Raw genomic sequence first — 13,757 nt, 5'->3', positions numbered from 1 at the left:
GGAGCTTCTGGAGGTTCTGAAGGCCCTGGCTGAATCCCCGCCTCTGGCACCACATCTTCTCCAGCCTCCTCATTGTCCAGCTCGAGTGCCAGCTGCACAGGCTGCTGGCGCAGCACCACACCAGCCTCCTCGCTGTCTGAATCAGCCACCAGCCGCACAGGCCGCGTACGGGCCACAACACCCACATGCATGCACAGTGGAGCTGGGCTGGGTTGACAGCTGGCGTGTCCATTGAGAGGGCTCTGCGTGGCACCTGTGGCATGCGTGCCATAGGTTCGCCATCACGGGCCTATTGTATAATAAGTCAACATTTTTCTAAGGGTCTTGGGTAACGACCTAACCAACTGATGGTTACGCCAAAGAAGGAACAGAAAACACCAACCTGTATCTTTTCCTCATAGTTGTTATCCTGTTCAGAGGTAAATGATCCAATGGAGCATTTCCACATCTAGAAATGAAAACAGCATAAGACAAGTTAGCCATCCTACTTGATTGCAGGGAACAAACCACAACACTAGAGTAACACAACTGCAGCCAGAAACCTTGGTAGCAGAAGGCTTTTAAAGACTATGGGTTGGTGTTTGCTTTGCTTTGTGTTCGCGTCGAAGTCACAACCTATTCTACAAAACAACTGAGGGCAAGAGAAGAAATAATGGATGGAAACTTACCAAAGAGAGATCCAACCTAGAACTAAGAAGAAGTAATCCAATTAATAGTGTCGTCTTAAAGGAGGTGGTTCTCTTTTTGTTGCTCTCTGGGCAAGAGGTTGGACTAGATAACCTACAAGGTCCCTTCTAACACCGTTAATCTGTATCTCTCTGTAGGCTGATCCAGAAGTCATTTTGTTGTAGCTTTATGTAATCACTGGAGGAGCGATACTAGCCAAAGATTAAAAACTCCAACCTTACAGAATACAGAAGAGCAGAATAACAGAATTGGAAGGGAACTTGGAGGTCTTCTAGTCCAATCAACTGCTCAAGCTGGAAGCCTTATACCATTTCAGACAAATGGTTATCCAACATCTTCTTAAAAACTTCCAGTGTTGGAGCCTTCACAACTTCTGTTCCACTGATTAATTGTTCTAACTGTCAGGGAATTTCTCCTTAGTTCTAAGTTGCTTCTCTCCTTGATTAGTTTCCACCCATTGCTTCTTGTCCTGCCCTCAGATGCTTTGGAGAATAGCTTGACTCCCTCTTCTTTGGGGCAGCCCCTGAGATATTGGAAGACTGCTATCATCTCTCCCCTAGTCCTTCTTTTCACCAGACTAGACATACCCAGTTCCTGCAACAGTTCTTCATATGTTTTAGCCTCCAGTTCCCTAATCATCTTTATTGGAACGTCTAGTCCAATCTACCATCCCTGCCTGAATGATTGGACAACCATTTTAGAACAACGGTTTATTTATTTTATTTATTTATTTATCAAATTTCTATACCACCCTACTCCCAAAGGACTCAGGACGGTGAACAGCCAAGATAAAATACAGATAATACAAACATTAAAAATCCATTAAAATTATTAAATTTTTTTGGCCAAAACAAATTTAAAACACCCAATTTATAAACAAATTAAACGATTTAAAAATTTAAAAGGGAGAGTTAGGCCAGGCCAGCCTGCTGAAATAAAAATGTTTTGAGAGCACGACGAAACGTGCACAGATCCGGGATCCTCCGTATCTCCGGGGGGAGCTCGTTCCAGATGGCAGGTGCCCTCACAGAGAAGGCTCTCCCCCTGGGGGCCGCCAGTCAACACTGTTTGGCTGACGGCACCCTGAGATTGGTTGTCCAATCTCTTCTTAAAAACCTCCAGTGTTGGAGCATCCACAACTTTGTTGATTATTAACCGTCAGGTAGAGATTATTTTTCTCCATTTGAATAACAGAGTTGGAAGGGACCTTGTAGGTCATCTAGTCCAACCCCCTGCTCACGCAGGAAACCTATACTAGGGATTCGAACTGCCGAACTGCTGACCTTTCTGATCAACAAGCTCAGTGTCTTAGCCACTGAGCCACCTAGTCAGGCTAACCATTTGATGTAGGATTCCATGGTTATATGGATAAATCCACGTACTTACCAAACCAAAAGAATAATAATAATAAAAAAAAACATCTAAGAACAAAAATTTAAAAAAGGCAGCTGTTCTGACCATGGGGGGGGGGGGGTGCCAATCTATAGTAGCACCACAAACGTATTAGGCTAATTCAAGATGGTAAAATAAAATGCAATTTCAATTACATAAGCTCTTCTTTGGACAAAATGGTAAACAAAGCAAACTGAGGAGAGTCAAAGACGGCTGATGTCCAAATCATGTGGTCCATGTTTAGTGACAGCTTTAAGATGGGTATAAGAATCCCAAATATTTATTTTAGACCCAAAAATGGTTAAACCATAAGCCACAGGCCCAAAAGAGAAAGCTTAATTATTGCCATACGGTGAGGTTTTAAAAAAAAATAAAGTATTTAAAGACACCTAAAGTATTTCAAATTTGGAAAAATGAAGATATTCTCAAAAATTGCTCATGTGCCTAAAATTAGCTGGGTGATTAGTTATTTGTGTTCTTTCCCCTTACGAATAAAAAAATGTGGTTTGTTATGAAACAGAAATAAGGCCACATTTCCATTCCGATCTTACGTCTCAGAAATAACAATTTGAATAATAATGTAGTAGGATGACACAATGGATCACATTCCATAGTCAATCTGATGAGTTCAAGTTCTGGTAAACACAACCAAGGAAAGGATGTGAGCAACTGACTCATAAGTTTCAAAAAAAACACAAGCTCAGTGGTGGGTTGCAACCAATTCTGTCCGCTTCTTGCGAACCGGTAGTAAAAGCAGCGAGAAGCTCTGCCCACCTGCCCGGACGTCATAATGGAGGATCTGTGGGCGCTCCGGTTGAGAACCGGTAGTAAAGGTTGGGTAAAACCCACCCCTTCACAAGATGCAGATTTATGGATATTATTAATGAAAACAAGCACCCACTTTCTGAAAATTGCTAGTTTGCAATTGGGATCATTCTTTTCTGACAGTTGTAGCACTTATTTCTCCAAAGCACCTGAAGGCAGAATAAGAAGCAATGGGTGGAAACTAATCAAGGAGAAAAGCAACCTAGAACTAAGGAGAAATTTCCTGACTGGGGGGAGGGGCTCGTGTGTCGTCCCCCCGCCCCATTTTGGCCTGGAAAGCCTCCTGCACCAACCTGGAAGCCAAAACAGGGTGTGGGGGTACCGCGTGAGCCCCCCCCCCCGCCGCCCTGTTTTGGGCTTGGAAAGCTTTCTGCACCAATCTGCACCCCCCATGCATCCCCGCTGTGCATACGCATCCCCCATGCACCCCCCCTTGCACATGTGTGGCAGAGAACCAAAGACCATGCATGCACAGTGGAGCTGGGCAGGGGCGACAGCTGGCGTGCCCACAGAGAGGGCTCTGCATGCCACCTGTGGCACGCGTGCCATAGGTTCGCCATCACGGGTATAGGGTCTCATGCTTGAGGAGTGGGTTGAATTAGTCCCTTCCAGCTCTATTCTGATTGAATGAATGAATGAGTGAATGAATGAATACCAGTGTGGTTAGTGGTGGGATTCAGCACCACTTCGGGAGAACCGGTTGTTAACTTTCTGAGCAATTTGGTGAACTGGTTGTTGGAAGAAATCATTAGGGCAGAGAACCGGTTGTTAAATTACTTGAATCCCACCACTGAGTGTGGTGCAGTGGGTATTATTTTTTTATTTTTATTTTTATTTATTTTTATATGCCGCCCTTCTCCGGAGACTCAGGGCGGCTTACAATGCGTTAAGCAATAGCCTTCATACTTTTGTATATTTTATACAAAGTCAGCTTATTGTCCCCACAAACCAGGTCCTCATTTTACCCACCTTAGAAAGGATGGAAGGCTGAGTCGACCTTGAGCCTGGTGAGAATTGAACTTGCAGTAATTGCAGGCAGCTGGATGTTAAATGCTGCCTTAGTAGGAGGCATTAGCCTCCTACGCCACTCAGGCTCCTATTAAGGTACTGGGCTAAGAAGGGAGGTTCTAGTCTTCCCTTAAGGATGAAAGCAGGAATAGCATACCTCATTCTGCATATGAAGGAACGCCTGGATCCCATGCACATTCTCATTGAAGACTGTTGACCTTCCTTCTTGACCGTGCCAGTTTTCAAATCCAAAATCCTCCCTACACAGCGGGAAGGGGAAGCGCAAACGAGAACAAAAAGGAGAAAAAGATAGGTCACCAAGAAGGCAATATGACTTAAGAGACCACAAATTCAAATTCAAATCATTTTACAGTGTTAGGAGTATAATATTTCAGAACCGTGTTATAGTTCCATACAATACCGGCAGCAAGGAGGAAGGAATAACAGCAGAGTGGACCAATCCAGCAATTACAGTATCTTCATTAAGCCTTTCACATTAGCTAGTTTGCTGCACGTCTGAACTCACCCAGAAATGTACCAACAGTGCCTTGTTCTACAATGGCTACAGCTGTACCCATTAGAAGCTCAGCAGTTGAATCTGGCATAAAAATGTGTGAATGTATTACACAAATTCTAAGCAGAAGTCAAGAGTTTCTGCCACTGAGGTTCCTAGGACAAGGATACCAATTTTTGTAGTAGGCATAGATTAAACCTGTGTCAATGTCTATGCAATCATAATGATGTTTTGGTTTATTAATCAGAAAAAATAATCTAAACAGGAATTGAACTCATTAGGAATACAAATAGATTGGTGGACCTATTTGCAGATCCAATCCAAATTCAAAAGACAGAGATGGAAAAGGCATACACATGGATTTACAAAAATTAGATAAAATTTTGATGGGCCAAGAAAAAGGCATGATTTCAAAAAGTTATAAATTACTAATGGAATTAGAGATAGGTGATGAGTTAATCAAAGACACAATGATTGTCTGGCGGAAAAACTTTGGGTACCCAATTCACTTAGACAAATGGCAAGGGATATGGTGGGAAAATATGAAATCAGTAGTCTCCACGACCTATAAGGAAAACATTTATAAGATGATATATAGGTGGCATCTCTCCCCTGATAGACTGGCTAAAATGTTTGCTGGATAATCGGCGGTTTGTTGGAAATGTGGGCAAGAAAAAGGCACTTACTATCATCAATGGTGGACATGCCAGGAAGCAAACAAATTTTGGGGGAAAATTAAAAAATGGCTGAATGAGATTTTAGAACAAAAAATTGAATGGTCACCAGAGACATGCTTGCTCGGCTCCAAACCGGATAAGATCAAGAAGGATTCATGGTATTTAGCTCTTCACATTATTACAGCGGCGAGATTGATATACGCTCAATTTTGGAAAAACCAGAATATCCCACCAGAGAAAGCAATCATAAAAAAGATTCTGGATTGTGAAGAAGCTGATAAATTAACCAAAAAATTAAAAGATAAGGACCAATCACAAACATGTTTATCTTGGGAGAAACTATATATTTGTTTAGAGAAGAGAATATCATAACCCAAAGTAAATGTGGAAGGATTGTTAAAGAGGAAACTATATCAAGTGAGGTCGGTTAGACCTAATTGATATATTAAGAGAGATGAGTTGCTCTATCTCCCCTGGAATGTAATATTATATTGAATACTCAGATATGAAGGTACCATCTGTACCTACCACTTGTATGTTATTTGTAATGTTCTTTGTGTTGTACATTATTTATATGGTGTATTGTTATTTTTTTGTTTGTTTTTAAAGGAAAATGTAAATAAAGACTATTTAAAAAAAAAAAGAAAGAAAGAAAAAATAATCGGCCACAATGAAAAGAGAGGATTAAGTTTGGCAGAATTACAAAGCCGATCCTTGATTTAAATCAATATATATCAGCCCAGGAGGCTCAAATAATGGTAAGTAAAACCACATTTAAACCAATAGAAGCCGTGAAGATTGATTGGAATGGAAGGATTTATAGTCTCTCGCAGCCATAAAATATACCGTGTATAGGAGAAACAAAGCATCCAATGAAAGCAAGCATACATTCTGAGAATTTGGACCCTGCCGCAACAGGACAATGAATTACAAACCTCGGCCATAAATCATCTAGTAAAGAAGGGGAAAAAATCCTCATGCTTGATGCTCACAGTTAAGTCACATACGGGAAAACGTATGTGCTTCTTTCTTCCTTCGCTCCCAGTGCTGAGACAGTTATGAAAATTGTTCTAATTTGTTCTGCTTTTTCTGGCTCGGGATACCTTAATGAAGCAAACTGCCCACACTCGTATTTTTGACTCCTTACATCTTCACTTAGGAATGCTGTCGGAGATGTTTGAAAGATGATTAGCAGACGCCCGGTTCTTCTCCTGAATCACACACTGCACCATCCCAAATGGCCTTCTTTTCAGAGACAGAAAGCGGGACAACAAATGGATGACCTAACCCTCCAATCATTTGCGGGTACCCACTGCTGCGTCTGTCATGTGCAAGATGCAGATTTTTATGGACACAGCAAATCAAATTAATAATCCCTCAAACCAACAGACTACACTGGAAATCCCTAAATTCTCAAGATTAAGCAACGCATACAAAAGTTTAAAGGAAAGTATGCCTTTCCCATATTTTTTTTCCCAGTAAATTGCTCATTTTTCCCAAGTTTTCACCCTACCAGGATCTGTCTTATTCAAAAGGAAGAAATTAGGAAAACAAGGCCATAATTTGAACTTTGTCACCTCCGCAGCCTAATGCTTCCTGTTCCAAAAAGAAAAAAAAAGGCTTGTTTATTCATCATTGCCCCATCACTTTCCCCACAAAATGATGAAACCAGGACTAAAGTACACTGCCCATTTTTTTTTCATTCTGTTGCCCTCTCTTTTGCGATTCCCACTAAAGCAGTTGGTTCGACCTCCTAATTCAAAACTGCCCCTTTCCTTTCCTTTCCTTCTTTCCTTTCCTTCCTTCCTTCCTTCCTTCCTTCCTTCCTTCCTTCCTTCCTTCCTTCCTTCCTTCCTTCCTTTGATCCTCAGATTCTATAGTACTGGTAGTCCTAGACTTACGACCACAACTGAGCTCGAAATTTATGCTGCTAAGTGAGAAATCTGTTAAGTGAGTTTTGCTCCACTTTGTAACTTTTCTTGCCACGTTGAATCAAAATCTTCTACAAGAACACATCTTCAGAAAATCCCAAGCATTTTCTGGCAATCATCATCTTCTTTTAACGACCCCATAATCCCTCGCGGGGTGGAGTATGGGCAACCGAATGGCGCTAGCAGAGTGTTTACTGGCCGGATGCCCTTCCTGTCGCCAATGCGGAGTTTCGTACAGCAGATCTATTCTCATTGTGCCCAGAGAGAGAAATATCTGCCTCTACTTGGGATCGAACTCACAGCCTCCTGATTGTGAAGCGAGAGCTCCACCTCTAGGCCAGCGCACCACTCCCCAAGCATTTTCTGGCAATGTTGGAATGAAAATGTGCCTAAGGGCTAGAAATCAACTGTCCAGTTGTCCAAATTAAATTAAAAGGACTAATAACCAGCAGGACAATAGCTTGGTAGGAAGCAAATGCATAGATCTGGTAGGAACAACTGGATGAAGTACTCCGGAAATAGGTTTCACAAATACCTCCCTTTAGGAAGAAAAAAAAAAGGAACACATTTACCTAGATTTTCCAAAATTTCGCAACTTGGCCCTGGTTCACACAAACCCGTGCACTTTGTTTCAAATAATGCATCAACCATTCAACCTGACTTCACATTCTCTGCCATCCAGGCTCTTATGCGACTTGTTCAACAAACTATAACAAAAGCATCCTACACTACACAATGTTGTATAATGTCTTCAAAAAGGGAGACACCAGCCTAGTTGAAAATTACAGACCAATCTCTTTATGTTGCATCACCTGCAAAGTCATGGAATCCATCATTAACCAATCCATTACCCTCCACTTAGAGACAAACAACCTACTGGTTGTTTTGGTTTCAGAAAAAAATTATCCTGTAATCTTCAACTCCTACCTACGTTGCAAAAACATATGGACTACATAACTTGATCAGAGCAAAGCAATAGACACAATTTACATAGACTTCTGTAAAGCCTTTGATTCAGTGGTACACAACAAACTACTTCTAAAACGAAAATCCTACGTTTATGCTTATATCTGCTATCTAATACATGTTTGACAAATAAAAAAAATGTGTGAATGCATCTCAGGGCAAGTCTACCTCTCAAACTAAGATCCATGCCCTTGTTTTTACTGCATCTTTTTTCGGTTGGGGGCGGGGGGAAACCCCAACCAAGTTAAGCAGCTACAGAAGACTTGCACAAATGTAGCCACAGTCTCACTAAGACAGAGGTAAATCTTGATATCCTTAAATGCCCCTGTGCACTCGTTCTTATGCTCCCTGCTGTTGCCTTATACAAGAGAAATTCAGTTTGACTTGGATAAGATAATAACAACAATCCCACTCCCCATGAAAAAAGATTCTACTCCAAGAAAAATATTCCACAGGCTATTTGGGAAAAACAACAGGAAACAGAATTAAAAAAAAAAAACACCGGAAGAATCTTGGTAGATTCTAAACTATTTTTCCTTTGTTTTAATATAGAGAAACGAGGAACCTGCAAAGTAATGGTGTAGAAAAGTAAACGATGAAGAACCTAATGAAAAACATAAGCAACTACAAAACTATCCGATGCTGTTTTAATCACAATAAATTGGAATGTGGTTCCAAATTCTCTGGCAATGAGGCTTACTAATACAGGCCTGTTTTTGTGACTAATACTCTCGTAACCTTCAAAAACAACTTCCTGTTAGGCTTCCATAAAAGCATGGCAGAGAGAGAGGCCATCAACCACAAATGATGATCAAGGTTTTCTCCAATTATGAAACTAATACGGTTCCTGAAAGTTCTCCTCTCCACCATGAATGAGGTTGTTTTTCTCAGGCTGCTTGAAAATTACTTCAGAATTTCTTGGGACAATGCCTTCTAGCTGGCTTTGTGAGCTGATGCTTGGCACTGTACTTGCTGTTTTGCCTTGTTATCCAATGCTCGCTCCATCACTCTCCAATCCTCATGATTATCCAGCCTTCTAATTTGGGAAAGTCTCACTAGAGAAGTTCTTGGAAGAACTTCTCCTCTCCTCTCCTCTCCTCTCCTCTCCTCTCCTCTCCCCTCCCCTCCCCTCCCCTCCCCTCTTCGCTGGAGAACCCAACAATCAAGTAAACAATACCCCAATCAAGAAATTGCCAAATAATAATAATAATAATAATAATAATAGGAGGACATTTTTGATCCAAAAAGATAAAGAAAAAGGAAAGGACCCTGGAAACTATAGGCCAATCACCTGCTTGCCAACAACATACAAGCTTCTTACTGGTATCATTGCAAACCAAATCTATGGATACCTGGAAAGAAATAACTTGCTTCCTGTAGAACAGAAAGGATGCTGCAAAAACTCAAGAGGAACAAAAGATCAATTGCTGATCGACAAGCTAATCCTAAAGAACTCAAAGAAAAGACGAACCAACTTGTTCATGGCTTGGATAGACTATAAGAAAGCATTTGATTCAGTTCCCCATAGCTGGATCAAGAAATGCCTGGAAATATTAGGCATCAGCAGCAACATACAAAAATTCATGGAATCTTCAATGAACCTCTGGAAAACGAAACTTATGGCTAATGAAGAAGAACTGGGTGAAGTTGAAATTAAACGAGGCATTTTCCAGGGCGATTCCCTTTCACCCCTACTTTTTATACTCTCAATGCTACCACTGACAATCATTTTGAAGAAGATGAACTGTGGATACGAACTTGCAAAGAAAGGACTGAAAATCTCGCACTTGATGTACATGGATGATTTGAAGCTGTTTGGTAAAACAAAAGCTGAACTGAATTTATTAATTGAAAACACAAAAGAATTCAGCCAAGACATTGGTATGCAGTTTGGAATTGACAAATGTGCAACAATAGCAACCAAAGCAGGCAAGATCATAGAAGAGGATGGAATAGAACTAGAGAATGAAGAAATGATAAAGGCAGTAAAATCAGAAGAAGGCTACAAGTACTTGGGGATTTTAGAAGCCTCTGACTTAATGCATAATAAAGTCAAGGAATTAACTTCAGCCAAGTACATTCGACGAATTCGTAAGATATTAATGTCCAAATTGAGTGGAGGAAACATCATAAAAGCCATAAATACCTGGGCTATACCTGTGATTAGATACTCTGCAGGAATAATTGACTGGACCCAGATGGAGTTAGACAATTTGGACAGAAAAACAAGGAAGCTTATAACAATGAATCATGCCTTGCACCCTAAAAGTGATGTTGACCGATTATATTTACCAAGAGCAGAGGGTGGTCGAGGACTCCTACAAGTAAAGCAGACTGTGGAAGAAGAAAAATGCAGCTTGAATGGTTACATCCAGAAAAGTGAAGAACCAATGATTAAGGAAGTAAATAAAGGAGGCCTTTTAAAGACAACTAAAACAAAAGCAGAATATAAGAAAGAAGTAATTGAGCAGCGAGCTGAAAATTGGAAACACAAAGCTCTGCATGGCCAATACTTGAAAAGTATTGAAGGCAAAGCTGACCAGAAACTAACTTGGAACTGGTTAAGATCAGGAGTACTGAAAAAAGAAACAGAAAGCTTTATTTTGGCAGCTCAAGAACAAGCCCTAGCCACAAACTGTATGAAGGCAAAAATTCAACATGTTACCACCAACAGCAAATGCCGCCTCTGCAATGAAAAAGAAGAGACAGTCAACCACCTGATCAGTGGGTGCAGCAAAATTTCACAAACTGACTACCTACAACGCCATGACCGTGTTGCTAAAATCATTCACTGGAAATTGTGCCAGAAGTTTGGATTTGAGTACAGCAAAAACCACTGGGAACATCAGGTTGAGAAAGTTTTAGAGAATGAGAAACTCAAGATCTTGTGGGACTTTAAGATTCAGACTGACAGGCACTTGGTCCACAACACACCTGACATAACAATAGTTGAAAAGAAAAAAGTATGGTTCATTGACATTGCAATACCTGGTGATGCACGAATTGAAGATAAGCAGCAAGAAAAAATCACAAAGTACCAGGACTTACAAATTGAAGTTGAGCGACTGTGGAAAAAGAAATCGTGTGTTGTCCCGATTGTAATTGGAGCCCTTGGAGCAATACCCAAAGGGCTACCCCACTATTTAGAAATTCTAAATTTGCCGGACTTGAACATTTTGACTCTACAAAAAACCACCTTACTTGGAACAGCTTACATCCTCCGATGATACCTTAACAGTTCCTAGGTCCTTGGTTAGGACTCGAGCTGCTGAGCTATTAACCAGCCTCAAAGGCTGTGAATCTCACTAAAGATTAACCAATAAATAATAATAGCCAACAGAAAACAAGCCAACAGAAAACAGCCCAAAGAATCTCTAAGACCTCCCCTCTCCTTTCCTCTCCTCCCCTCCTCTCCTCATTGGAGAACTCAACAATCAAGTAAACAATACCCCAATTAAGAAATTGCCAAACAAGCCAACAGAAAACAGCCCAACCAAAGAATCTTTAAGACCTCTCCTCTCCTCTCCTCTCCTCTCCTCCCCTCCCCTCTCCTCTCCTCTCCCCTCTTCATTGGAGAACCCAACAATCAAGTAAACAATACCCCAATCAAGAAATTGCCAAACAAGCCAACAGAAAACAGCCCAACCAAAGAATCTCTAAGACCTCTCCTCTCCCCTCCCCTCCCCTCCCCTGTTCATTGGAGAACCAAGCAATCAAGTAAACAATACCCACAGATATGGCTCCGCGTGCCACCTGTGGCACCCGTGCCATAGGTTCGCCATCACGGTTCTAATGTCTTGCCCTGTCAAGTCAGGCAATTTGCAAGTCTTAGACAGAATGACTATCTGCTTATGCTACCTCTCACCGATGCTCATATGCACATGAGCATTATATAAGTCCCTTTGAAGGATCTGAAGTCTTTCAGAGTCAGTTTTTACCAGTTGTGCCAGTATGATCTATCCAATAAAATTGTCCTTTGCGGAATCTATCTGCCTCGGAGTTCTGCTTTCTATGGGTGCATTACTTGGAATGCTGACAGCTACAAGGAAAGCATGGGTCAAAAACATAAAAACAAAAAAGAAATGTGAATGCAAGTACCAGAATTCAGGGATATTTATGGATCCCACTGTAGACAGCTCTGCTAAAGGACAACAACAGTAGACTTCATTTTAGGTCACGTTCAGAAGGCAAAAGAGAAGAGAAGAATGGGGAATTCACTGGCATGACCTGTGACGTTTGCTTTTGAGTAATTCCATGTGGAGCCCCACCCTTTAAGAAAGATGCAATCTGGAATAATCCAAAGGAAGCATAGCAAGGATGATCAGGAGATTAGAAATTAAGACTTTAGAAGAGAGTTGAAAGAATTGGAAATGTTTCGCCTTGAGAAAATAATTTAATTCGGAGGAATGGGAAAAAAAGTAATGTGATACGTTTTGAAGGAAGAAAGTCCAACCTTTCATGTGGAAGAAAGTCAAAACTTGATTTCTATTACATTTATTCCCATCAAAGCTCCCAGTTTGTATGTCCCAAAAAACTGAAGACGGATGCCAGCATCTGAAGCTGGTTTTCACTTAGGAGATGTTAGGGCAAATCTGGCTTCAAAAGTCACAGGAAGCTCTTGCTTCCTGGTTAGTTTCTGGTTTGCTGTGCCCAACATTTCCTAGCTTGTTGCCTTCCTTATCGAGTGCATCAAGACGGATAAATTGCATATGAATCAAAAGTCAGAATTTCAGCCATTCTGAATTATCCTTGCCTTCAAACCAGGGGTGAAATCCAGCAGGTTCTGACAGGTTCTGGAGAACCGGTAGTGGAAATTTTGAGTAGTTCGGAGAACCGGCAAATACCACCTCTGGCTGGCCACAGAGTGGGGTGGGAATGGAGATTTTGCAATATCCTTCCCTCAGGAGTGGGAAGGGAATGGGGATTTTGCAGTATCCTTCCCCTGGAGTGGGGTGGGAATGGAGATTTTGCAGTATCCTTCCCCTGCCACGCCCACAGAACCGGTAGTAAAAAAAATTTGGATTTCACCACTGCTTCAAACACACAATCTTAGTGCGTTCTTAGCAAAATGAATTTTGTTTTAAGCTTAGCAAATTGCATGGCGTCAATAGTAGTTTACGTAACAAACCATGGCTTTTTACTGTAAGAGTACCCAGTCATAAAAGCTCTTAGCAGACATCCTTTAAAGATAAACAAGATAATATTTTATTCCATTTTTTTCAAAGGACAAAATGATTTCTAAATTTCTAACTCCGGGGGCTATTTATTCAAAAGTGACTCAAGAGTGTTAAAAGTTCTCGCATCCTCTCTTTGGTCTGATGTCACTTTGCTACAGCACTGTTTTGCTGATTAATCCATCTTCCATTTGCACATAGACAATCTGACTCCTTCAACATCTGGATTCCCTCTGGGTGTGCAAACTTTGCTTGCTAACAACATTCCTTGCAACCGGACATCGAACTAAAGCCGCATACAGCTGCTGAAGCTATCAACATCTGCAGATCTGACGGCTTCTGAAAGGCAGACTTGTTTTTCGCTGGTCTTAATCTCTGCAAACGCCCTACTGTTTTACAAGACTCCGTTTCTAATATTACAGTAGACTGATTTCGGTGCAAAACTCGTGTCCTTTAATTCAATAAAAGGCAGTTAATCAAAATAAGCCGATCCCTGCTCTGTCACTCTTTCCATTATAATGTAAGCGTATTTCCTGTTATGGTTCCTTACGAAATCACAGTGCAAATGAGAGGATGCAATCAT

The 13,757-nt window shown here is 41.1% G+C and overlaps 1 protein-coding gene across 5 annotated transcripts in view; it reads right to left on the bottom strand.

Annotated features, from left to right (window-relative positions):
- Positions 1–13,757, bottom strand: part of ARNT2 (aryl hydrocarbon receptor nuclear translocator 2) — a 104,258-nt gene that overhangs the window by 46,298 nt on the left and 44,203 nt on the right. For all 5 annotated transcript variants that reach the window (XM_034421392.3, XM_034421393.3, XM_087877919.1 and 2 more), the window contains 2 exons: positions 4,070–4,172; positions 383–448 (listed from right to left, as the gene is read on the bottom strand). In XM_034421392.3, coding sequence (XP_034277283.1) covers positions 383–448; positions 4,070–4,172 — 169 coding nt within the window. The remainder of the gene's footprint in view (positions 1–382; positions 449–4,069; positions 4,173–13,757) is intronic.

Source organism: Pantherophis guttatus, chromosome 13, assembly GCF_059756535.1.
Source record: "Pantherophis guttatus breed Tessera chromosome 13, ASM5975653v1, whole genome shotgun sequence".
NCBI lineage: Eukaryota > Metazoa > Chordata > Lepidosauria > Squamata > Colubridae > Pantherophis > Pantherophis guttatus.
Note: the sequence above shows the minus strand (reverse complement) of the source record. Positions and strands in the feature narration are given on the sequence as shown.